We start from the raw sequence: 24,764 nt of genomic DNA, 5'->3' as shown, positions 1-24,764 counted from the left end.
CACACATACAGATCTCCAGACTGGTACTAGTAAACATTTCATAGGGAGAATAATTATTTAGAACTGGTCCAAAAATATCCAAAGTTTTTTGCGTGGAAAATGGCTAGTTCGTAGGAAGTGAAATGTCAGTGGGAAATGTTCTTTTTTTTTGTTTGTGTGTTACATTTTTCATTTTGTCATTGAAAACAAAGCAAACACACACTTTCCAGTTCTGGGCAACTGAAAACCAAACATCTTTAAAGTTTTTTTTACAAACTTTTTCACATGGTGGAAAATACATTTTCCAGCCAGTTCTAGAGTTAATGCATATTACACGTGAGGAATTTCTATTTGAAGTTACAAGTCCTACAATTTACGAGCTTGTTATAGCTCCCTGTAAATTGTGTGTCTGTGCTGAGCTTGCTACAGTTTGTTTCTAGATGCATAATGCAATATATCATGTGTGCGCACGCACCTGTCAGAAATGTTCGTGGATAAGTCCGAGAAGAACAACCAAACTGTTTAAGAAGCTCAAGGTATTGATGAATGAGGAAGGTTAAAAAATGAAATATTTTTGGTCCAAAAATGTTCTAACAAAACAGTTCCCATTTTCCAATAAAATATACTAAATACTTCTATCTCTTGCAAGGTAATTACCCAGGGAAGTACATGGTAACTACTTACAACTGTGGAGGATAACCAGGCAGGGATAAGTAGTTGCTTAGGGTAGTATAAGGGAGTGTAATTAGAAATAAGAGGATGGCATTAAATCAGAGGAAACATAGGTTAATAACATGTTACCATACTGGGCCAGACCAATGGTCTATTAGCCCAGTTTCCTGTCTCCAATTCTCAGAGCTTCAGGGGGAGTGCACAGAACAGGGAAAAAGGGAGGAAGATGAACCCGGGGAACTACAGACCGGTCAGCCTCGCCTCAGTCCCTGGAAAAATCCTGGAGCAGGTCCTCAAGGAAACCATTTTGAACCACATGGAGGAGAGGAAAGCGATCAGGAACAGTCAGCATGGATTCACCAAGGGCAAGTCATGCCTGACCACCCTGATTGCCTTCTATGATGAGATAACTGGCTCTGTGGATATGGGGAAAGCGGTGGATGTGACATATCTTGACTTTAGCAAAGCTTTTGATACTGTCTCCCACAGTATTCTTGCGAGCAAGTTAAAGAAGTATGAGCTGGATGAATGGACTATAAGGTGGATAGAAAGCTGGCTAGATTGTCGGGCTCAATGGGTAGTGATCAATGTCTTGATGTCTAGTTGGCAACCGGTATCAAGTGCAGTGCCCCAGGGGTCGGTCCTGAGGCCGGTTTTGTTCAGCATCTTCATTAATGATCTGGATGATGGGATGGATTGCACCCTCAGCAAGTTTGCAGATGACACTAAGCTGGGAGGAGAGGTAGATATTCTGGAGGGTAGGGATAGGATACAGAGAAACCTAGACAAATTAGAGGATTGGGCCAAAAGAAACCTGATGAGGTTCAACAAGGACAAATGCAGAGTCCTGCACTTAGGATGGAAGAATCTCATGCACTGCTACAGGCTGGGGACCTGTAGGCTGGTTGGCCGGGGCTCGTCCCCCTCCAGGGTGGCGGCGAGCCAGACCGCCTTGCTACTTTGGTCAGGGGTGTCGGGGAATGAGCTCGGCTGTGCGGTAAACAGTCGCTCAGGCCCTCAGGCGGGGGCTGAGCAAACAGTTCAACAGTAGCAAGCCCCAGCCCTAGATCAGTAAGCCCAGTTCCATCAGCCTCTCCTAAGTCATGTGTCCCATGATTTTACTACATCCTCCCACCTCTTCCTATCCCTGTTCTGACCCTGCCTGCAGGCTCCCACCACAGCGGCTGCAGCCTGGTGAGTCTACCTCTGGAGGGGATCTAGTGAAAAAGCCTCCAGCCTGCCAGACCTGTTAGCACAACATTGAAACTGTTAAAGAGCCATTCAAGTGATAATGAAGCCATTTAACAGGCATTTGCCAACCCCTAGGTATATACTGTCAGTTTCTGAATTTACTGACAAAAACAGTTGTGCATCACTGTCATATTTACTCTGAACATGTCTACAGGACCTTCGTTTAAAATTTGCTTTAAAATATTTCATGAGTGTGTTGATGAAGATTATAAAATCACATCTCTAAAAAAATCCTTGCATAGATTTTTAGATGCACGTCTTTAGCCTTAAATGCTTGGATTTTCAGACATATAGTTTTTTAAATAAATCCTTCAAAAGACCCCCCCATATCTAAAATACACATGGGAGCCCGGACTGCCATGGGGCATAGGGGCACCAATTTAATAATACTGCATAGGGCCCCTGTAGTAGGTCCTAGCCGGGGCTCGACCCTTCCGGGCAGGAGGGGAGCCACACCGACTCACTACTGTGGGAACAAGCAGTCAGTTAGTCCCGAAACTCCGGCTCTTTGGTGCAGAGTCGGAGCAACCACAGTCAAAGCTCAAGAGCCCAGGCCCTGGATCAGGGCGGGGCAAACACAGTTAGCTCAGACCCTTGCTTGCAGGGGCTGAGCGGGCAACTAGTTCAACGCCCGGGCCCTGGATCAGGGCGGGGCAAACACAGTTAGCTCAGGCCCTTGTTGCAGGGGCTGAGCGAGCAAATAGTTCAAAGCCCAGGCTTCTGTAGCCGAGCGTTGGGTGAGGGGGAAGCCTGCCACCCGTGCGGAGGGTGGCAGGGGGGAACGCAGGCCCACCCACTCCACTGCGTTCCAGCCCGGGGCCCTAACAGCGGTTGCTGCCGCTGCTGGTCAGTGGGGTATCCAGACCGCAACACACTGACATAGGCTCACACTCAGTTGCAGCCGGACCGGGGTCGGCTACCCCCGGGCTACTTCCGTGATCCCCCTCACAGCCTACCTCGGTCGTTGCGCCGGGATCGGGCCAGTCCACCTGCATGGGTTCCTCTCTGCCCGGGCTCGGCGGCAAGTCTGGTAGCTCTGCCGGGAAGTCCGGCCAATGGTCCTCAGGTGGCTCCTCTGGATAGCAGCAGGGGCGAAGGGGTTCGGGTCCAGTCTCACCCTCAGGGTTAGTGGGGTTCGGTTCCCAGGGGTTCTCCCAGTAGCGGGCGTGAACGGGCTCCGGCGGCTCCTCCTCGTAGCGGGCCCGGGGTAGCTCAGGCCAGCTAGGGTCTTCGACGGTCTCCTGGCCGGGAGCTCCCGGCCGCACGTCTGCTCCCTGTGGTGGCTGGCCGCCGACTGAGCTCTGGCGGCCGGCCTTTATACTTCCTGTCCCGCCCCTTGACTTCCGGGGGGCGGGGACAGGGGGTGGTGTTCCCACCCACTCTGGTGCCGGCACGTGGGCTCCCTCTTCTGGGCAGGAGGGGAGCCACACCGACTCACTACAGCCCCATAAATCCTAAGGGTGGCCCTGTTTGTAGTTCCCCAGTTTCTCTTTCTTCTCTTTTTAAAAGATGGGCACTATATTTGCCTTTTTCCAATCGTCCGGGACCTCCCCCGATCGCCATGAGTTTTCAAAGATAATGGCCAATGGCTCTGCAATCACATCAGCCAACTCCATCAGCACCCTCGGATGCAGCACATCCGGCCCTATGGACTTGTGCTCGTCCAGCTTTTCTAAATAGTCCTTAACCTGTTCTTTCACCACTGAGGGCTGCTCACCTCCTCCCCATGCTGTGCTGCCCAGTGCAGCAGGCTGGGAGCTGACTTTGTTTCTAAAGACCAAGGCAAAAAAAGCATTGAGTACATTAGCTTTTTCCACATCATCTCTCACTAGGTTGCCTGCCTCATTCAGTAAGGGGCCCACACTTTCCCTGACCTTCTTATTACTAACATACCAGTAGAAACCCTTCTTGTTACCCTTCACATCCCTTGCTAGCTGCAACTCCAGTTGTGCTTTGGCCTTCCTGATTACACCCCTGCATGCTCGAGCAATATTTTTATACTTCTCTCTAGTTATCTGTCCAAGTTCCCACTTCTTGTAATCTTCCTTTTTGTATTTAAGCTCACTGAAGATTTCTCTGTTAAGCTAAGCTGATTGCCTGCCACATTTGCTATTCTTTCTGCAAATCGTAATGGTTTGTTCCTTCGCCCTAAATAAGGCTTCTTTAAAATACAGCCAACTGTCCTGGACTCCTTTCCCCTTCATATTAGCCTCCCAGGGGATCCTGCTCATCTGTTCCCTGAGGGAGTCAAAGTCTGCTTTTCTGAAGTCCAGGGTCCATATTCTGCTGCTCTCCTTTCTTCCTTTGGTCAGTATCCTGAATTCGACCATCTCATGGTCACTGCTGCCCAGGTTGCCACCCACTTCTACTTCCCCTACCAATTCTTCCCTGTTTGTGAGCAGCAAGTCAGGAGCATGGCCCCTAGTCAGTTGCTCCAGCACTTGCACCAGGAAGTTGTCCTCAACACTCTCCAAAAACTTCCTGGATTGTCTGTGCACTGCTGTATTGCTCTCCCAGCAGATGTCACAGTAGTTGAAGTCCCCCTTGAGAACCAGGGTCTGTGATCTGGAAACTTTTGTTAGTTGTCTGAAGAAACACTCGTCTACATCATCCTCCTGGTCTGGTGCTCTATAGCAGACGCCCACCATGACCAGAGCCGGCTCTAGGCACCAGCAAACCAAGCACGTGCTTGGGGCGGCACATTTTCAGGGGCGGCATTCCGGCCATCTTTTTTTTTCCTTTTTTTGCTTCGGGTGGCAAAAGCCTAAAGCCAGCCCTGGCAGCAGCAGCGCGTCATGCATGGGGGGCGCCCTGGGGCTGCTGCGGTTTGCACCATGGGGGAGCAGCGCCGCACCTTGTGGCTGGGCCGTGCAGGCTCTGAGCGGGGGACACTCGGGCTGGGGGCCGCCCTGCGGGGCACATGGAGCCACCTGCAGGTGCCGCAGGGCGGCCATCCCCCAGCGCCGCAGCCGGGGCTGGGCAAAGCGGCTCGAGTCACCCAGGGGCTGCGGCAGGGCGGCCAGAAGCAGCAGCAGCAGTGGGACCATAGAGGGTGCCCACATCCTGCTCTCCGCGGCTCCGCTCCCTCTGGGGCTACCCTGCCCCAGCTCCTCTGCACCCTGCAGGGGAGATCCCCTGGCTCTGCCCTCCCGGGTCCCGGCCAGTCCTGGAGGCGGGAGCCATGGCTGGAGGGACCCTGGGCTGAGGCACGGCCTGGGAGCCCCGCTGCTTACCCCGACCCTGCCAGCACCGGACCGGCTGGAGGCGAGGGGGGAGCGGGCGGAGTCAGCACTGGTGTGGGGGAGCCCAGGGCTGGTGCGGCAGGGAGTGTGGGTGGGGGAGGGCAGTGGTAGGGGGGTGAGAGCCCAGGGCTGGGGTGGGAGGCAGCCAACAATTTTTTTGCTTGGGGCGGGAAAAAACCTAGAGCCGGCCCTGGCCACATCACCCTTGTTGCTTTTGTCTCTAATCTTAACCCATAGACTCTCAACAGGCTTTTCTCCAGTTTCATACTGGATCTCTGAGCAGTCATACTGCTCTCTTACATACAGTGCCACTCCCCCACCCTTTCTCCCCCGCCTGTCATTCCTGAACAGTTTATCCCATCCATGACAGTGTTCCAGTCATGTGAGTTACCCACCAAGTCTCTGTTATTCCAGTCACCTGATAGTTCCTTGACGGTGCCAGGACTTCCAGTTCTCCCTGCTTGTTTCTCAGGCTTCTTGCATTCGTGTACAGGCACCTAAGGCCTGGTCTATACTACCCGCCTGAATCGGCGGGTAGAAATCGACCTCTCGGGGATCGATTTATCGCGTCCCGTCGGGACGCGACAATCGATCCCCGAATCGGCGCTCTAACTCCACCAGCGGAGGTGGTAGTAAGCGCCGCCGACAAAAAGCGGCAGAAGTCGATTTTGCCGCCGTCCTCACAACGGGGTAAGTCGGCTGTAATACATCGAATTCAGCTACGCTATTCACGTAGCTGAATTTGCGTATCTTAAATCGACTCCCCGCTGTAGTGTAGATGTACCCTAAGATGACTAGCCGATTGCCCTGTTTTCTCAGTATGAATCAGGAGGCCTCCCCTGTTGCACCCTCCTCCTTGTGATTCCTCCCAGTATCCCACTTCCCCACTTACCTCAGGGCTTAGGTCTCCATCCCCTGGTAAATCTTGGCAGTATAATTGGTGCCCACGTGGAGAAGGATTCTTCTCTTCCGTTCTCTTCTCCTCTCTTCTGAGGCCCAGATAAGGGTGGAGAAGGTGCTAAGGGCTGCGGGAAAGTGGCCTGGGGAAATAGATTGCAGGGTTGGAGGGGACGCAGCATGTGGCTGCCAGCTATAGGGTCTCTGGGCCGTGACCCGGAGTAGTGGGTGGGCCCGTGTTGGGACAGTGGATTGCCGGTCCCCCGGAAGGCGGGGAGAACTGAGTGCGGCACAGCCGGAGGGCTGTGTCTGGAAGAGGACGCTGTGGTCCTGGGAGTGACACGGGTCCTGGAACAGAAGTGATGGCAGTGAGACGTCACCAGATGAAGGCACGCTGGCGAACAAAGCTAATTCCCAGGGCAGCCAGCAGGAGGCACCACAGCGATGAGTCCACACCATCACATCGCCGCTCGGTGATGATTCACTTGGTGATGACCTGTTCTGTTCATTCCCTCTGAAGCACCTGTCATTGGCCACTGTCGGAGGTCAGGATACTGGGCTACATGGACCTTTGGTCTGACCCAGTATGACCGCTCTTATATCCAAATTAAAAAAGGAAACTTTTCAGGGGATTCCTTATCACCAGTGCTGTTCATGGTAGCGATGCTGCCGCTAACACGGATGCTCTGTGGGACAATTTGTGCTTATTATCAGCGAAGACCAACAGCCAGTTAGCCAGTTGTAACACATGGATGATCTGAAACTGTATGGATGGTCACAAAAGGAGATGCAGAGACTGATGACATATGTAGAAAAGTTTGAAGATACAAAGTTTCAGGTTGGCTTGGCTCAATGTGGAGTGGCGTCTGTAAAGATGGGCAAGCTGGTACAATCAGACGACATACAAACTGATGAAGGTATTTGCCAAGATATCTCTCAGCTTGGTCCCTACAAATACCTTGGAATCAGGGAACTGTCTGAGTTACTACAGAAGGAAGTAAAAGAAAAAAGCGAGGAAAGGATATTACAGATGACTAAGATCTACTCTAAGGACAAAACTCAAAGAATTTTATCTTAGTCTTTAATATGTGGATGATACCTGTAATACTGTACACTGCTGGAGTGATCAGGTGGCATGAAGAAGAGAAGAAAAAAATGAATATCCAAACAAGAAAGCTCTTAGTGATTCATTATTATTATAGGCAAGCATCAATCCATTGGATCATGGTATATGCCCAAGAGGTCTAGTCAGGCGCCTGATGAATCCGATTATGGCTGACCAGCCCAATTTGAGAACGACGTAGCTTGTTACAAATTTTACGGATGCATGTGTTGTCTGAGATGGAGTCCAAAATTACTGCACACGGATTCCATCCTCTGCATCAAAGTCGCTTTCTGTTGAGCTGCACCCAGTGCCAGATATTCCCTCCAGATTGGACGGATTCAGAGAGTAATGCATACCAATCAAGATGTGGACAGGACATACATCCGATGAGGGATGGAGGAAAAAGGTCTGCTATTGGTGGAGGAAGCAATTGAGAATGAAGAATATATCATCAAAATACGTGAAGAGTCGACCAGAATGAAAGATAATCTGGTCGCGATAACAAGAGATGGCTGAGTGTGCATCCTAGGCCAAGAAAGCATCAAAGAAAGGAGAAACCAAATCAACAAAGGAAGACAAAAGATTTACACAGAAATCAGTGCACGTGCAGTGGTGGAGAGAGAGACAGCCTATTAGTGATCGGAGTTGAACAAAGTCCTGGCTTGTAGAAGGCCTCTCGAGAGAGACCGAGAGCCTTACCATGAATGGCCAAGAGCAGTCGGTCCTTAAGGCTTAATTAAGTTTGCAACAGAACTGCCCAACAGAACTGCAGTGTTCCGAAAAGGAAAAACCAATGGAGCATGTGTTGAGCACCTGCAGGAGCCTGGCTGGGAGAGAATATAGGAACAGACACAATGAGGCTGCCAAGTGCCTGCATTGGAGCCTCAGTCCGGATTTAAACGAACCGGGCGATGTTACTACCACCAGATCAAAAGTGCACTAGAGAATGAAGAGGATAAGATTTTATAGGATCTGGCAGTTGTCACAGACCTAACAGTTCAGGCTGGACATAGGTGCTGTAGGAAAAACAGGCAAACCAGACCATGTTAATTGATTTTGCCATCCCAGCAGACAGAAATGCAAACAAGGAGGTGATGACATATGAAGAATTCTGCCATGAAGTGGACCAATTATGGAAAACTAGAAAAAGACAATCCAGTGATTATTGGAGCACCTTGTGAGACCCTCTAAGCAGCTTAGGAACACATTAGGAGTGTGAGACGTCATGATCAGCCACCTCCAACAGACAGCACTCCTGGGCACCCTGAGAATTTTAAAGAAAGTCAAAGGAGAAAAAGTGCATTTGAGCACTTAATATGCAGGAATTCTGCAGAGGGTTTAACAAAACTCCTGGCTACCCAAACCTATGGGTTCATAGTCAGGATTTATTGGTGACCCATGGTGATACATTTTAGGCAGCAGCTTTCCCTTTTTTATGCTTAAAGTTCTTGTTTGTTAATTTTTTTTTTTAAAGATGTAATACTCTGGTAATAGTAATTATCAGGGGGTCAGAACTTAGAGAACATCCTGCATCAGAGATCAGGAGATTCATTATGTGCAGGACCCAAGTGCGAAAAATGCTTCTTTGCAACGTCCTCCCAACAAAGACGGGACAGAAACATGACCCCCAGGAGAGGAGGAAAGGGGACTGGGAAGTCTCTAAGGTGCCACAAGTACTCCTGTTCTTCTTTTTGGGAAGAGAGAGATTCAGCTTCTGCTCTCATTTACATTGGGTGCTAAATTTACATGGAGCTACTCCAGATTTACTCGAGTAAAGATATCCGGTTTAAACAAAGTATAATTAAAAATAATAGTGTTCTTCCTTCATTTTATGAATGACTAAGGGATGGAAGCCAAAAGTAGGTAGAGCGAGGGGGTGAGCAGCATCTTGCATGGATAATTTCTTGTGTTCCTTAGATATGTAGCTAGTTCTTCTTGGAGAGCTTGTCCATATATATATATATATATATATAATCGAGCACATGTGTGCTCAGTGCACTCGAGACAGAGGTTTTTGGTCAGCAATATCTGTTGGGACAGTGCCTTTGCCCTTTTATAGTCCTCATGCCTCCCTCCAAGAGCATGAAACGGGGGCTTGCCCCAACCTCTCTTCAGATATGTAGATGGCTCCCAGAGACTTTGCTGTTTGGTGCCTTATGCGCAGGCTGTTATGCGGGTGCATCTTGTTGCTTAGCCATGCTAAGCCTAGTTGGCAATTTTATCTTTCCTTCCACATCTCCCTCTATTCCCTTATTACGTCTGTTGCACTTTGCTGAGCTGCCTCCAATTTGTCAGTGCCTAGAACTGTGTTCCGGGCGCAGCACCACCAGTGCTGAATAGAGGACCACAATGTGCCCAAAAGTGTATCTCCACGCCACATTGCACTTGTATCTAATTCACTGTCCACTCATGCTGCCCCCTACCTCCCCAAATGGCTTTCGGCCATTGCTACTTTCCAAACTGCGCCTTCTCACTCGCTAGCTAACATATTAACTTAAGTAGAGTGCAAAGGAGGAGAAAGTCCAAAGTGAAGGCAGGGGCAGACTTCTGACAAAAGGAAGGGGAGAAGGGGGGCAGGATTATAATTTGAGAATTCCTGCCTCATGTGGATTTACATATCAACTTTAATGTTCCACTTAATATGTCTTTCCAGAGTGAATTGTGAAGAGAGGGATGGGGGTGGGGGCTTTTGAACATCTCATGGTAACCATAGGGGGAGGATGGGCCTCTTCAGAAAGCTCACATCACCATGACCTAGAAGCTGTCAGCCAAGTATGTGGGTTTATTGTGAATCTAGTGGAAAGGAACTTTCTGACATCACAAGCTTCAAATCCCCCATGACTGTTAAGCGTTGAAGTCCGATGGTTGACATGTGCAAAATCCCCAATTGATAAGCACTGAAACCTTGGTTATTTGAGCCCCGGCGAGCTGAAATTCTTGGTTAGCTTGAAGGTCAGCTGTAATTCTACCAAGCTCCTGGGTTCTGTTTGCTGCTCCCCTGCACCTCTGTTGAGAGGACTGTGCCTTGGGGAAGCCAGCCAGTGCTCTCGGAAAGTTATCTTCATTATAGGGGAATTTGTGAACACAGACTTCAGAGCATATTGGACTAGTTGCTCCCAGTTTCCCAAATGCCCAGTTAGTGTAAACCGATGGAATTTAGCTCCTAACTGCCTTATAAGGGTTTGTCTACACAGGGAGTTATTCCGGAATACAAGTGTTATTTCAAATTAGCTTAATCCACTTTCAAAGTGGATTAAGCTAATTCAGAATAAGGCACGGTTGTTCTGAAATAGTCTCCACGTGTGGAGTTAATCGAGAATAGTTAATCTGCCTTAAATTCACACCCTACTTTATTCTGGATTAATTTTCATGGGTAGACAAACCCTAACCTTTGCACTCTTACGTCACTGAGACACCTTTGAAAATTGTACCCGGGGTCTTTAATGACATGATCACATAGTATGTTTTCCACAGGCCCCCTGGCTTGTTCAGTTCACGTGCTGGACACACAAGGTGGAAGAATCAAAGTTGTCCAGACAGCTGTGTAAACCTGGCATTTCCTACATTTTCAAGTGCTTGACCTTGCAGCCCAAGGCTTTTTACTCACTTGTGGTGGCCCCTGGGATACATGTAGCTATACATGGCAGTGAAATGCTCTGGCAGGAGGAAGGCAACTGGGAAAAGCTCTGGCAGTGGGGTGCTGCTGGAGCCTTCTCTGCCTTCCTCCAGTCAGAGTTTTCCCCTACTGCTGGAGCAGTGGGGAGGCTGTGGGACACGACACTGCTGGAAAGAGCCGTGCAGATGGGGGAAGCACTGTTTGGGCGGGTTGAGAGCCATGTAGGGTATATACTCTAGGGTCCAGGCATGTCTATACTCTACCCTCCAAAGCAATGTCTCACTGTCTACACTGCTATTTGTATTGTGCTAGCTGGGCTGGGCTCTACCCTGCCATAAGTGAAGACGTGCCATAAGTAATGTTCTTCTAACATATGTGGGTTTTTTGGGTGGGGGAAGCTTACATAATGCGAGAAATATATTTCAAACCAGATTTCTGCCTGGTAGAAAATAGCTGTGGTCCCTTAGGTACCTCAGAAAGAGACAGAGGTTGTCTGGTCAGTGGCCTGGCCTCTCCAGGAGACAGGGCAGCTTACCTGCAAAGGGCCCCCCTCCCATCCCTAGAACTCCTCTGGCACATTTAGGAGTTGTGGAACCTGCCATAACGCAGCTGCTACCCGAGGGGGAAGAAGCCCACAGAATGGGCCGCTCTGTGCTCCGGGTCTGGAGAGGCTATTGATGTTTCAATGGCCAGCAGCAGCGTCTGCAGATGTGAGCCTGATTAACCCCCCGAAATGACAAATCCAGAATCTGCTTGGTTCACCACAAACGATGGTCCTGATTCTCTCCCACATTGCCCATCAAAGAGCCCTGCACACCACTGAGCGGACAAGTAGCACACGGCAATTTCTCCCCTTCTCCCTGAACAGCACATTTGCCAGCATAATAAATTCATCCCAACCCTTTTTGGTTGTAACGATGTAATAACGATTCCAAACATGATCCGACGCACAAGCTCCCTTTTAAATCTGCATGCGACCCTCAGAGCCACGGCGGCCAGTTAGCGAACATGTTCTTCCTCTGGTGACTTAGCATTCCTGCTTCTCTTTTTAGAGGAAACTACGTTTGAAGCTGGAGTCAAAGTTCAGATCCACAGCCAGTCGGAGCCGCCCTTCGTCCAAGAACTTGGCTTCGGAGTGGCCCCTGGATTTCAGACCTTTGTCGCCACACAGGAGCAACGGGTGAGTCTGTAGTTTGACGTGTGGAGTGGGGGCTATCAGACAGTTTCCTGTGGTGGGTCACTTCTAAGGGGAGAGATGGAGAGACCCTTTCCTGAAGCAACTCCTCTAATCCTGTTTTCCCTGCACTTCCAGGAGGGGTACAACCAACCCTAATGAGGCTGTTACTCTGAATAGGCAACTAAGTAGCCCAAAGTCTGTGGTCACCACTCTGTCAGGAGGCAAATGTCATACAAACTTGGGTGAGGCTGCTTGGTCATGTCTCCCACTCTGTGCTGCTCATTCTCCCTGCCTGGTGCTGCCCCCGCTGCTCCCAATTCTCCAGGGAAATTTGTGACGTGTGTTTCTCCCAGTTTTTCATTTCAGCAGCAAATCGGATCACTGTTGAATTTACCTAAAACACCCCTGACAACAAAGAAATGCATGGAGCAAGCACAGATCTGGGGGGGGGGGAGACTTGGTGGGAGGTATTTGTTTTCATTGGGGGTGGGGAGGAAGAGAAAGGGGCTGATCAGAAAAACCTCTGCCAACCCTGAAAGTGTCCAGTCTGGGCTCTGAGTAGATGTTGCCATTTCTGTTTGAAAACTGAGAGGTCCTTTATCTTTGGGACAAAACCAGCATGATGGGCAGAGCGCTCGCTTGCAACCCGCATCTTGAGAACCACTGAATTACAGATTTAAACCCTATCCCTTGAATACAAGCTTGCTGGCATTCTACCACGCTACGGGATCTCAGGCTACAAAAAGGAAATTTCAGCACTGGATTAGGAGAATTAGCAGAATTAGGAGTGAAGCCTGGTGCATGAATGTTGGCTTGTTTGTTGGCTCGGATGTTCACTGTAAAATGTAAAGTTTCAATGGGGCGAAGGGGCTGCCCCTAGCGCTGGGCAGACATAGGTTTGCTTCTGTCTGACGCATGCCCACACCTTTGAAGTCAGCAGAACCAACCTGAAAATTGCATAGAAACAAATTTACTTCCAGAATGTTGGCATTCCTGCCTCCTGATCAGAACCGGGACGTGTTTGAAAATCAAGACTAGCATTAGCCAAACCCTTTCCCCATCTCCAGCGATAACTAGCTTATTTTATCCAAACTGGTTTGTCCATCTGTAACTGTCACTGGGATGATCTTATTAATGATGTCTATATGAGACACACGGGTCCAATGGCCATTTACAGGAAGGCTGCTGTACACAGACCTAGCAGTGTAAAAGGGTGTTAACGTGAGTATAAATATACTGTATACCCACTCTAAAGCTTGCAGGGCAATGAGGCCTTAGTGTAGAAAAGAACCGGGCCCATTGGAGTTCCATACTGGTACTTACGGTAACGACCAATGGCTAAAAATCTGTACACAGAAATTCTCATTTGCCCTGTCATCACCTCCCTCGGTAGCTGTGTTTTGTGCTGTCTGGGAGGATTATGCAAGACTGAAGACAGGGTGTGGAATCTGCCCTGCTGGTCTTACAAACACACAGCTCCCCCTTGTGACTGGGGAAGAGAACGTGCCAGACGGCTGGAGGGCTCTGCTCCCCTTCCATGTGGACAGCCGAGCCCAGAGGGTGAAATCTGGTAGCATTCCAGAGCAAAAGAGACCAGTGGGGAGTAATCGCCCAGAGGAAGTTCCCCGTGTGCATCCGAGATCTTTGCATGTATCCCCTGCCAGCTGTTCGCACACTACACTGGAAGCGTGGGTGAACACAGGCCAAAGGCTAGAAGTTAGGCCTTGCTAGCGAGGTTGATTTGCTGCAGTTAAATCAGTCTGTGATCCTCCATGTGACTCATTGGAATAACGAATCCCTGACAGCACCCCCGCCCTCCGGTCTTGATGTGTGACAGTCGGAGAGGCTGTCATTGCCTGTCATTCGAAACAAGCGTGTGCGAAATTCTAATCTGGCAGGATTGTGGGAGGGGAGAGGGTGGGTAACACCCAGATTATTTCTGGAGTGGATGAACTGGAGGCTGACGGTAGCTTGTCGGAGGGGCTCATTACTCCTGGGGAGGGCGGTACAAAACCCAAACAGTCAGAACAATAGCGTTTAGTTCCACTCGAAAGGAAACGTTTTCTTTTCAAGGTTTTTTTTTACCTTTAAAAGAAAAAATTATCTAAAATTTGAAAGGAGACAGTCGAAAAATGTGGGCCAGAGAGAGGTAGAATGACTTTGAGGTGCCATTTGGGCACCTGCCGGGAGGTGGCAGACCCAAAGTTCGCTCCCACTGCTAGACTGACTCAGTATTTATGCCCAGCGGAACAGCTTTGACAGGAGAGATTGAGAGCCTGCCCCAGACGACCCTCTAACCTAGGGGTTAGGGCAAGTTCAAATCCCTTCTTCGCAGCAAGCCCGAGGGGGGAACCTGGGTCTCCCACGCCTGGGGGGAGCGCGCTAACCACTGGGAGAAACATTAGCAGAGGGGCACTTCCTCCGTTTGTCTTGGAGAACGACTGATGTGGTGTAGGCACCTGCCTCCTGGTTGTGAATCCCAAGTCGAGGGAGATGCCTCCCTCCGGCCCAGAGTTAGGGCCCTACTTCCCTATGAGGGGCGGGGCTTCGGCTGCTTTCTCGACCTTTCCTGTTGGCTAGTTTAGGTGGCTTCCCGCTCAGCTTGCTGGCTTGTAGGTGCCCAGGAACGGGAGTCACAGGAGTTCGGCGCTGCTGTGCTCAGCGTGGTAATGTCCAAGTCACCCCCTTCCCATACAGAGTGGCGGAAGGGTCTGAAAGTAGCCCTCCTGGCTTGGAAAGAACGGCCTAGGCCTTTGCCTTATTTGATAGCACCAGAGACAAGTCAGGCTGGATGGGACCTCACCAGGAGAGCAAGTCCAGGCCCCCTGCGCTGAGGCAGGACCAATAAACCTAGATCATCCCTGAGTGGGGTTTGCTCAGCCTGTTCTTCAAAACCTTCAGGGATGGGAATTCCCCAACCTCACGTGGGAGCCCGTTCCAGAGCTTCACTGCCCTGTGAGTTAGAATACTCCTTGTCCTACCTTCAGTGGAGATAGAAAACAATTGATTCCCGTCCTCTTCATAACAGCCCTGGGGTGCTGAAAGCCATTGAACCAAACTGGAAACCCTATATATGATGGAAACCACTTCAAGCCAAGGGGGGCTGCCACCCCTCCCCGCCCCAGCACACTTAGTTCCAGCACCCCTGTAACAGCCCTTCATATATTTGAAGACTTATCAGGTTCCCACCCACCCCAGTCTTCTTTTCTTTAGGAAAAAAAACAGTGAGGTGGCAAAGTTTGCAGATGATACTAAACTGCTCAAGATAGTTAAGACCAAAGCAGACTGTGAAGAACTTCAAAAAGATCTCACAAAACTAAGTGATTGGGCAACAAAATGGCAAATGAAATTTAATGTGGATAAATGTAAAGTAATCCACATTGGGAAAAAATAACCCCAACTATACATACAATATGATGGGGGCTAATTTAGCTACAACTAATCAGGAAAGAGATCTTGGAGTCATCGTGGATAGTTCTCTGAAGACGTCCACGCAGTGTGCAGCGGCAGTCAAAAAAGAAAACAGGATGTTCGTAATCAGTAAAAAAGGGATAGAGAATAAGACGGAGAATATCTTATTGCCCTTATATAAATCCATGGTACGCCCACATCTTGAATACTGCATACAGATGTGGTCTCCTCATCTCAAAAAAGATAAACTGGCATTAGAAAAGGTTCAAAGAAGGGCAACTAAAATGATTATGGGTTTGGAGCGGGTCGCATATGAGAAGAGATTAAAGAGGCTAGGACTTTTCAGCTTGGAAAAGAGGAGACTAAGGGGGCATATGATCGAGGTATATAAAATCATGAGTGATGTGGAGAAAGTGAATAAGGAAAAGTTATTTACTTGTTCCCATAATATAAGAACTAGGGGCCACCAAATGAAATTAATGGGCAGCAGGTTTAAAACAAATAAAAGCAAGTTCTTCTTCACAAAGTGCACAGTCAACCTGTGGAACTCCTTGCCTGAGGAGGTGGTGAAGGCTAGGACTATAACAGGGTTTAAAAGAGAACTGGATAAATTAATGGAGGTTAAGTCCACTAATGGCTATTAGCCAGGATGGGTAGGGAATGGTGTCCCTAGCCTCTGTTTGTCTGAGGGTGGCAATGGATGGCAGGAGAGAGATCACTTGATCATTACCTGTTAGGTTCACTCCCTCTGGGGCACCTGGCATTGGCCACTGTCGGCAGATAGGATACTGGGCTGGATGGACCTTTGGTCTGACCCAGCAGGGCCATTCTTATGTTTTTATGAGACTAAACATGCCCTCTTGTTTTAATGTTTTAAATCCTTGTCAGCCTGGTCCTGGTATCTGTGAGTCACCAACCCATGTGTGGGTTGCCAGGTGATCTGGTGACTGATTGCTAGGCTAGAACGGGTGATCATTATAAGCAGGGGACTATCGAATAGGAGTAGGGAGGTGATATTACCTGTGTATATGGCATTGGTGTGCCTGTGACTGCGAGACTGTGCCCAGTTCTGGTGGCTGCACTTCCGAAGGATGTAGAGAAATTGGAGAGGGTTTAGAGAATGGCTGCGAATATGATTCGAGGTCTGGGAAACCTTCCTCACGGTGAGAGTTAAGGTCTGTCTACACTGCACGTTAAGTCCAGGCCCAGACTTAGGTTTCAACCTAAGCCCCTCTTCCATCCACACACAAATCAGTCTGACTCTGGTCAGCAAGCACGCAGGACTGGAGTCCTAGGATCATGGTAGTGGGATGGGTCATAGCCAAGTCCCACTGTGACTGGGGTCCACATCCTGTCATTTTGCAGCGTGGACCAAGTCAAGGTGCAGACTGGAGTCAGAAGGTCTGTGTAGCGCAGCGTGGACATGCTAGCCAGGTTCTGAGACCTGGGTCCAGCAATTGTAAACCAGGTTTACAATGCAATGTGGATGCTCAAACATGGCCAAGGAACTAGACCTTTTTAACTTACTGAGGTTCAGAGGCAAGTTGCTCACTTTCGGTAAGTCCCTAACAGGGGAGATGATTTCTGATAGTTGACGGCTCTCCAGTCCAGCAGATAAAGGCCAAACGAGATCCGGTCGCTGGAAGCTGAAGCTAGACCACTTCAAAACAGGAACAAGGCACCATTTTTTAACACAGCTTATCTCAGGGTGTGATAGATTCTCCACATGAATTCTTGAACTTGAGACTGGATGTCTCTATCTCGGCTGAACGCTGTAGTGCAACCTCAGGGTATTGGACTAGATGCAGGATAAGATTCCCTGGCCAGGTGATTGATTGCACTGGCCGTAAATTCTCTGAGCTCACTGCCTCCCTGATGTCCACCTCAGACATTCTCTCCCCGGGTTTATTTTTATTCCAAGGGTATTTGGTGACTACCGCTGTTTTCAATATGGATTACTTCATAAAGACCCCTCGCCTTGACTGTTTTCTGTTTGGATTTCATAAGGGTTGATCATTCGCTGTATTGTTTCTATTACATTTGTCAGAGCCCACAGAGGGGATTTCATCCCTGCCTTACCTTGTCTGGATGCAGGCCAGCTGGTGCCTCTGTTTCCCCTCACACAGGTTGGCTCTCTTGACCTGCCCAGGAAGGCCATACTGCCATGCCCCAAGTCTCTTTCTGGGCACTGCTTTATCCTTAAAACTTAGTCAAAACATCAAACCCAAAACAGTTCCTCTAGGTAGGCCCTGGGTTACAGCCACTGTTGGCTTTCCGCCCAGCTTGTCTCCATCCTGAAAGGAAGATATGCCCTCTGCTTCAGGGCCCACTGCAGGGGCCTGTCTCCTGTTACAGCTCCTTCCCGCAGAACTTTCTCAGCCCTTCCTAGAAAACACTTGATGCCTTCTCAGCTGGGCCTGATAAATGAACAGGGCTGGCTGGCTCCCGGCCCTCAAAGGGGCAGGTGACCCTGTGGCCGTCCCTTGAGAGTATTGTTGTTTGGTGATATTGTGTAACTGGCTGATGAGGGTGTGTTACAGGTCCCCTCCGCGGCTGCTCCCCAGAGGAGATGAGTTGGTACAACCAGCAGCAATGGCAGCCTGGCTCTCAAACTAGCTAGATCTACGTTGGCCCAAGAGGGTGGCTATCACAATTGCTCACTTACGATAATCCCCACATGTGCTGGCCACTTTCCAGATACTCAAGAAGGGACAGTCCCTGCCCGTAGGGGCTCAGGGTCGAAGGACAAAGGGAGAAATCAGCTTGTCTCCTTGCAGGCAGCATGACAATATTTCAATTATTTATTATCGCCAATGGTGGGAGGCCAGCAGCTCATAACACATCACTTCCCTCGCGTCCCAGCAGCGATACGCTATCCCTGGACTGATCAATGAGATGTGACATTGCTGTTAGATCTGGATACTTGTTAGGAGCTTGCAAGTCAGCCAGTGGCATAAAGCTCTTTCCTGGAGCTTCTATTCTTTGCCTTCCTCGTTGCCCTTCTCAGGTCCTTCCTCCCCTTGTGTTCTCCTTCCAGTTCAATGGGACTCAAAAACTCAGCGCCAGTTCCAGGAGGCGTTGGGTTTCTTTGGTCATCCATGGCGTTAGAGCCACAGCTGTTCCGCTTCAGCTCCGATTAACTCAAGGAAACTCACCACCCGATTTACCACTTACCAGTGGAAATTTACCACCAAACGTATCTGTAAGCCAAGGACCATCTGGACCCTGGAACCCAAAGAACCACCGCAGGTTTGATACACACCGGTTGTTAGTTCAGTATAAGTCAGCGCATGGACGTTCGTATTCTGAAATCTGGTGAGCTAACCGAAGTCAGTGCATGGACATGCAGTGAAGTAATTAAAGGTGTGAACTGCAGCCCATTTAGTTCTTGCAGTGCCAGTTTTCGGGTAGGCAAGTGCCAAGGAAGGGCAGTGGATCCTTCTGGTTGATCAAGTCATGGGTTTTTGCCTGTCTGTATCTGGTGTGAAAGTCCAGCGGGCTCCAGAAAATGAGCTGCTTTTATTCTTCAGCTACTAAGAACTCATTTCTAGTTGAACACATCAAATGCTCTTTGGGGGGCGTATGCAACAGCTGGTCAGGTCTCGAACAGCTGCTCTCTAATCAACACATGGTTTGCTTGCCAAACCTTCTCCGTTCCCATGTCTATGGCTCAGACTCCTTAGGCCCGTCCAACCCTCCAGGGAGACGCTGTTGCAAGCCGGCAGTTCTGTCAAGGCGTATATTGACCATACACCCGAATGCCCAGAGCCTCTGGTATTGCACCATTTTAGGGGGACCCTAAATGCTGCCCCCTCTTGCATGCTGGGGCAACGGCAGCAGGAGTGGGACCAACTTGCTTTCCTTCCCCTCCTTTCATCCACCTTGCCAAGATGCAGCAACGGTATATCAAAATAAATCCCGCGGCTGGGGCTTGCTGGGTGGAGAATGTTCCCCTTCCATACAGCACGGAGTGAACCCGCTGCTCCGTGCCTGAGAACACAGTGGTCATTCGCGTTGGGAGTTAGATCACCGCAGCACAGGACTGGAGAGGCTGTGGATTCAAGGTGCGATACTCACTGCCCAACAGGCGGCTGCTAATTCATTAGGGCTTGTCTGCACTTCAAATGCTGCAGTGGTGCAGATCCTGCCACCCCCCCGGAAAGGTGGGAGCTAGGTTGATGGGGAATTGTCTACTGACCTAGCGCTGTCTACACTGGGGGTTAGGTAGATTTAATGGCGTCGTTACACTGACCTAATTTCCTATTGTAGACCAGGCCTTAGGCGTCTATTCCTCCAGCAATTTCTTTTTGCTACAGAACGCACACGTCAGATGCTACAGCTTCCATGGGGCAGGCAGTGGAAACAGGGTGTGTGTGTGTGTGTGCTGTACACACACAGCAATAGGGGGAGTATGTTCATTTATTGGCATGTGCAGAGGCTTGGGCTAAAGTGAAACTGTCAGGAATTGAAAACCGCCCTCAACTGAATTAATACTAACGCTTTGGGCCAGTAAAACTGGAGCGATTTAAAAAAATTCTCGTCTTGATCCGATTTGACCATTTATGCTGTCTGTCTTAGTTCTAGGCCCCCATTAGCAGGGCATGGCAGGCCAGCGTCCTAACCACTGGGCCAGCCTCCTTCTCGTTTTCTGTGATTTGCTTTGTCCATTTCCAAAGCCAGAAATCAAGTCGTAACAGCGATGTTTTCCAAAAGGGGTTTCCAACGGAAAGGTGCAGTCAAATCGACCAGATGCTCACTGCAATGCTCTGCTGGTGCATACCAGCCCCAGAGAGACCTACAGTGCAGAAAGGAAACGGACCAGTTGTTTTCATTGCCCCCCCACAACCCGAGTGTGAAATGCACAGAACAACCCAGCAGAACAAGAGGGGAAGGACTGCCCAGTGGTTAGAGTGTTCAAGACTGAGGTGCTCAGATGTTTTGGTAATGTGGGTTTAGAGCTACGATGGACTGGTCTAAATAGCGACATCGGGTGAACGAGATTTTGTTTTTTGTATTATTCCAGTTTTACTGATCCAAAGAGCTGGTGTTAATACAGATGAGGGCAGTTTTCAATTCCCGACAGTGTCACGTTAACGCAAGCCTCTGCACGTGCCAATAAATGAACACTCCCCTCCCGCCCCCCCGCACCTCTTTCTACTGCCTGCCCCTTCCCCCCTGGAAGCTGTTGCATCTGATGTGTACCTTCAGTAGCAAAGAGTGCGTGATAAAGAAATTGCTGGACGAATAGAAGCCTGATTAGCAGCAGAGTCTTTGGCAGTGATTATTGTGCCTCGGATCAATGGTAGCTCCAGTCTAGCGTTTGTATTTGTGCATCTAACTCGTTAACATTGAAAAGGAGATTAACGCATGTTTTGGTCAACGTTAGCAGAGTCTCTGAAATGCCAGCTCAGAGTCTGGGGGCAGCGGGGTCGTACCGAGGCGCACACCTCACGTCGTTAAAAGTTGCAATCTGCTCTTCTGAATGGCCCTGCCGTCATTTCTCTCTAATGAGCTGCATATCACAAATCACTTACCGAACTTGAATGAGTGGGAGCCCCACAAGCAGGCCGGAGATGTTGGGGAGCATCATAGAAATGTGGGGCTGGAAGGGACCTCAAGAGATCATCGGGTCCAGCCCCCTGCACCGAAGCAGAACCTAGTAAACCTAGACCATCCCTGACAGGTGTTTGTCCAGCCTGTTCTTAAAAACCTCCAATGACGGGGTTTCCACAGCCTCCCTGAGTATCCTGTTACAGTGCGTCTCTATCCTTTAGTTAAGAAGTTTTTCCAGTAGCTAACCTAAATCTCCCTTGCTTCAGGTTAAGCCCTTCTTGTCCTATCCTCATGGCACATGAAGATCAATTGATCCCCAGTCTATTTAGAACAGCCCTTAACATATTGGAAGGCTGTTATCAGGTCCTCCCTCAGTTGTCTCTTCTCTAGACTAAACATGGCCAGTTATTTCAACCTTTCCTGTTCTAAACTTCTGATCAGTTTTGTTGCTCTCCTCTGGACTCTTTGATTTGTCGGAATCTTTCCTAACATGGGATGCCCCAAAAATCAGGATAGGGGACAGAGCACCCCCATTTTGGAGGCGACCGTTACAGCTCTCAACATGACATGGTGCCGGGGAGCAGCATCATTATGTCCATTTTATAGATTGGAGAAACTGAGGCACAGAGCGGGAAGATGATTTACCCAAGATAACAAAATAAGTCAGGGCCAGAGCAAGGGTCTCCTGATTCCCAGTCCATTACTCCATCTTTATTTGAGATCGAGCACACCACTGATCATTTACTGGCCCGATAATTTACTCCTCTATGATTACTTGTTTGCTTGCTTGTAAAGAAAGCCTCTTGCTGTTTTGGCAGGCGGGTTTTTGTGTAGCGAACGTTTGCCAGCTGTGAAAAACGACTCCAGCAAAGCCACCGGCCCCCTTAACAAGATCACATTAGCGCCGTAAAATCCACTAATAGCTTAAGTGCGAGAAATGAATTGCTAGAGCGGTGATTAATAAATACCTTTGCAGCCTTTTACATGGCACTCTGCAGCAAACTCATGTCTTAGTTCTCAAACAGGCAATGAAACGCGGAGTTGGGTATTGTATTATACTCTGCACCCGCCTGACACTGAAGCAGTTTGGCAAAACCTCCTTCTCAAATGCAATGCGTGTTACAGGAGCAAGTGGTAATTTTGAAATATTTGTCTCCCGTTAACGTGGCTGCTTCACGGACGTTAGGAAAAGTGTCTGCGGCCTAATACGTACAGGAAAAACAAATAATGTTCTCGTTCATGCATTCACAAAGAATTGGGCTCCAGAACACAGGTTCTCGAGCAGGGGGGGTATAACCCGAGGGGATCAAGACAAGGTGTAAGGTGGTGGCTGTGACGGGTTAAATCACAGAACCCTTCTTGGGAGCTGCCACCTGATGTGCCAAGACTACCTCTGCTCCTGTTTTCCCTGCCAAACTCGGGACCCCAGCACCCTGTTTGCTGAACCAGACACTCCCGTCTGCTCCAACACAGACCCAGGGTCTGAATTACTTGCCCCAAAGCTGCAGGCTTCACTGAAAGCAGCTAACAGAAGTGTGCTTGTCCTTAACACTCAGATGCCCAACTCCCAATGGCGTCTAAACCCAAATAAATCTGTTTTACTCTGTATAAAGCTTACACAGGGTAAACTCATTAATTGTTCGCCCTCTATAACACTGATAGAGAGATATGCACAGCTGTTTGCCCCCCTGCCCAGGTAATAATACATACTCTGAGTTAATTAATAAGTAAAAAGTGATTTTATTAAATACAGAAAGTAGGATTTAAGTGGTTCCGAGTAGTAACAGACAGAAAAAAGTGAATTACCAAGTAAAATAAAATAAAACACGTAAATCTAAGCCTAATACAGTAATACAACTGAGTACAGATAAAATCTCACCCTGAGAGATGTTTCACAGACTGGACGCCTTCCTAGTCTGGGCACAATCCTTTCCCCCGATACAGCCCTTGTTCTAGCTCAGGTGGTAGCTAGGGGATTTCTGATGATGGCCGCCCCCTTTGTTCTGTTCCACCCCCTTATATATCTTTTGCACAAGGCGGGAATCCTTTGTCCCTCTGGGTTCCCACCCCTCCTCCCTGGAAAAGCACCAGGTTAAAGATGGATTCCAGTTCAGGTGACATGATCACATGTCACTGTAAGACCCCAAGCCTTCATTCCTCCCAGTCTGACTCCCAGGAGGGCCTGCCTGCAAACAGAGCCATCCATAGTCAATTGTCCTGGTTGATGGGAGCCATCAAGATTCCAAACCACCATTAATGGCCCACACTTTGCATAATTACAATAGGCCCTCAGAGTTATATATTTATATTTCTATGTTCAGATACAAGAGTGATACATTTATATAAATAGGATGACCACACTCAGTAGGTTATAAGCTTTGTAATGATACCTTACAAGAGACCTTTTGCATGAAGCAAATTCCAGTTATATTAGCATATTTTCATAAAATCATATAGAGTGCAACGTCACAGGGGCGATCAACCCGCCGTTTCTAGGTTACCAAAGAGGAGAAGGGTCTCAGCTAGACCTGAGCTGGATGGGAGGGAGGGGACCACAGGGGATCCTGCTATGGAAAAGGTTGGGGGAGGGAGAGCTGCAGTCACTATCATTCACTTGTTCCTATTCTGCTGCCTTCCCTTGCTCTTAAAGGTTCTTTAATGACCACAGCTATCTTTGCTTTCATTCCCCCTTCCAGAGTGTCCTGTTTTATTAAAATAAACAGGACTACACAGAACACTCGAGGAAGTGATTCCCCCCTAGAGAATGAAAGGAGGAAGGTGAGCCTGGATTGAATTGCCTAGTGTGACTGAATTAGAACTGTGTGTCATAGGCCCCGTACTGCTAATAGCGGATGATGTTTTTCATTTAGTTTGGAAGGCCTGGGCTTTTGCTGGGGTTTCTGAATAGCCTGGTGTGCACCCTAGGAATAGCCAAGACATTTCTCGGTGGCCACTGATGTGTTACATTGAAGCAGAGTTGGGTGGAGCCAGGTACAGTACTGGGAAGAGTTGGTTTCATAGAATATCAGGGTTGGAAGGGACCTCAGGAGGTCATCTGGTCCTGCTTTGAGCAGGGGGTGGGACTAATCCCCAACTGGTTTGAATCCTGGTTGCAAATGGTCACTCACACACACCCCAGAGCTTTTCCTTGAGGGTTTGGCCAGCAGGCCCCTGGCATTACTTGATCCCATGGCCGAGGGGATTGCTAGATCTCTGCCTCTCTAGTTGGGAGCATGCAGGGGGCAGCTTGGCATAGGCCAGCCAGGTGGGTGTCTGAAAGTCAGAGAGGTGGCATCCAGTTAGAAAGAGAACTGGCTCCCAAAGGGAGACTTGGCAGGAAATCCCCTGGTCCCTGGGAGAGGACGATGGGAAGTGGATGTGTATTTGGAGCTGCCGTCCTCTGGATGTCTCCTCCATTCTGTGTGCAGCACGGCACAGCCAGTTAAGTACTTTGTGGTGTGTGCTGGATGGGCATGGCTGTCTTCTGAATCGAGTACTGACCAGTGCGGAAGGCACTAGACAGATCCTTGATCTGAGCATCTCGAATTGTAAAGAAACTGGCTTTTCATACTCCCCATTGAGTGCAATTCCTCAGGGTTCTATTCTCCTGGCTAGTTACTTCTTGAATGCTGATGTGGTGCTTGGCTATAACATATATCTGTAGCCGGAAGAGTCCCACGACAACAGCGAAAATGAACCAAAATGTTTAGGAAGGACGATAAAATCTAGAGCTTTGTGGAAAGTGGCAGCTACTCCCTACACAAGATTATTGTGCCTTGGACAGAAAATGAACATCACACCAGCTGTACTCAAGAAAACAAACCCCAAATCATAGATTAACCACCTCTGCTGAGCCGGGTA

At 49.1% G+C, this 24,764-nt stretch overlaps 1 protein-coding gene across 2 annotated transcripts in view; it reads left to right on the top strand.

Annotated features, from left to right (window-relative positions):
* Positions 1 to 24,764, top strand: part of ASIC2 (acid sensing ion channel subunit 2) — a 1,225,960-nt gene that overhangs the window by 1,104,890 nt on the left and 96,306 nt on the right. For both annotated transcript variants that reach the window (XM_034755993.1, XM_034755994.1), the window contains exon 3: positions 11,815 to 11,942. In XM_034755993.1, coding sequence (XP_034611884.1) covers positions 11,815 to 11,942 — 128 coding nt within the window. The remainder of the gene's footprint in view (positions 1 to 11,814; positions 11,943 to 24,764) is intronic.

Source organism: Trachemys scripta, chromosome 23 (assembly GCF_013100865.1).
Source record: "Trachemys scripta elegans isolate TJP31775 chromosome 23, CAS_Tse_1.0, whole genome shotgun sequence".
NCBI lineage: Eukaryota > Metazoa > Chordata > Testudines > Emydidae > Trachemys > Trachemys scripta.
Note: the sequence above shows the minus strand (reverse complement) of the source record. Positions and strands in the feature narration are given on the sequence as shown.